The following is a 2,011-nucleotide window of genomic DNA, read 5'->3' as shown; positions in this document are numbered from 1 at the left end:
GATATGTTTTAAGGAACCAAAAAAAATTAAGATATTTATAGGGAATACAAATTTATTTAACTGTTATATTTATGATTTCGTGAAGGAAAAAAGAAAAGAAAAGAACACATGAGATATAAGTTTAATTTGGATGATGTCTTTAAACACATTATAGTTGAGCCATTCAACAACATAATGTTGACCAGAGCAAATTGAATTTGTTAATTTTCTTATGTCATGGCTAACACAGAATCAAATAATACTGATTCAGCCGACGGTCAAGACAAAATATACGTCAGAATCTCATCCTTTAAAGTTTAATCAATCCATCGTTGGCTTTATTTGACTATCAACGCAACACACATACATAAATCAGCACATTTCATTTTATTATATACTAATAACTTATAATATAATATAGTTGCCCTCACTTGTTAGGCTGCTAACAACAATCTATAAATAGTTGAATCAAAATATATTACAACACAAATTATAAAGTGGTCTTATAATTGAATCAACACTCTAAACTTTTATACAACTATGGAAGCTTATTCCACCACCTCTTATCCTAAGTCTCATAATAATTCATTACTCCATTCCGTTAGAAAGCCACAATCAAAACCATGGAAGAAAGCTTCAATGGCACCACAGCCTTTAACAGCAGTTAGAGTTTATGAAGTTGATGTTATGAATTTTCGAGAACTAGTTCAACAACTCACAGGTGCACCAGAATTCAAGCCTCAACAACATCAACAAAATCAAGTGGTCTCAACTAGTTGGAACAAGGGGGTGCAATCTCAGGAGAGTAGTGGTGTGACAAAGCAATCAGGTTTGTTGGAATTGAATTTGTCTTCACCATCTTCTCAGAGTTGGTGGTCTTCACTCTCATGAAGCTAAGAACAGAACAGTGACCGATTGATTAAGACATGGCTGTTGCATGTTACATTACAATTATACATTGTTATGCTTTTTTGGATTTGATTAAGACATGTGCATGTAAAATGCAAGATGAAATTTAATTCGATAAATGCTTAATTTAAAGCATATTAACAGACCTTTTGTCATTGCTAAGCTATACTACAATTACATTCTGTATCGATCATAACATTGTCAACAGAACTACATATTTAACAATGAATTTAATGTTGATGCAGAATGCTTATTTTATTGGACAATATACTAAATATTCGATCCTTGGCCAGTTAGTGGTCCTATATTTCAAACTTCACATTCTTAGAATTTGGATTAGATCTAACTCATTTTATAAACAAGTCACGTCTCGTCACACTTTTTATGGGTGATAAAAATACCTTATGGATGAAGCATCAACATGCTATTTTTTTTTTTTTAAGTTGATTAATGAAGAAAGAAGAGCCACGAATCTCTTTTAAAGAGGAATTCAAAAAGAAAATTGAAAAAAATTGTGACAAAATTGATGGCATCACAATTTTCAATTTCCATACATACAATATGGTGCATTTGTAAATCATGAAAAGTTATGGCGCATATGCTCATGTATCCCATAAATAGACAAAAAATTGTGGCCCCAAAAGAATTTTAACTTGATTTTGCTCGAATTCGTGACATTCCTATGCCTTAAAAAACATCAATAATTAGATCCCTCCCTTGTGTGTTGAATGTGAATACAACCACAATACATCGCCATCTTAAGTTAGGGCTCATACAAAGACATTCAAATTCTATAAAGCCTTTTCTAAATGAAGAGAATAAAAGAGCTAGATTACATTCTTATATATCAATGCTTGAAAATGTCATCTTGATCCAACTTGATGTATACCATCATTCATGTTGATGAGAAATCGTTGTATATAACAAACAAGTCTGAGAATTGCTACTTACTACAAGATGAAGATCCAAAACACACTTAAAGAAGTAAAAAATTTATTGGAAAGTTTTGTTCTTAGTTACACTAGCTCACCCAAGGTTTGATGCAAAGTGAAATGGACTATTGTCTAAAAAAATTGGTGTATCTTCCTTTGTCACACAAGAGAAGACTAAGAGGTCAAACTAT

General features: G+C 31.7%; 1 protein-coding gene across 1 annotated transcript; it reads left to right on the top strand.

The window, feature by feature from the left end:
- The first annotated feature begins 446 nt into the window (after positions 1-446).
- On the top strand, positions 447-1,191 carry LOC11420565 (VQ motif-containing protein 29). Its single transcript, XM_003611501.4, has one exon. The coding sequence runs from the start codon at positions 520-522 to the stop codon at positions 868-870; it is 351 nt and encodes a 116-aa protein (XP_003611549.2). The 5' UTR covers positions 447-519; the 3' UTR covers positions 871-1,191.
- Positions 1,192-2,011: the final 820 nt, after the last annotated feature.

This window comes from Medicago truncatula, chromosome 5, assembly GCF_003473485.1.
Source record: "Medicago truncatula cultivar Jemalong A17 chromosome 5, MtrunA17r5.0-ANR, whole genome shotgun sequence".
Classification (NCBI taxonomy): Eukaryota; Viridiplantae; Streptophyta; class Magnoliopsida; order Fabales; family Fabaceae; genus Medicago; species Medicago truncatula.
This window is presented reverse-complemented; position numbering and strand designations above follow the sequence as displayed.

What these genes read in the sequence shown, in the direction of transcription:
- LOC11420565 (XM_003611501.4), top strand. Translation starts at nt 520, where the DNA reads ATGGAAGCTTATTCCACCACCTCTTATCCTAAGTCTCATAATAATTCA.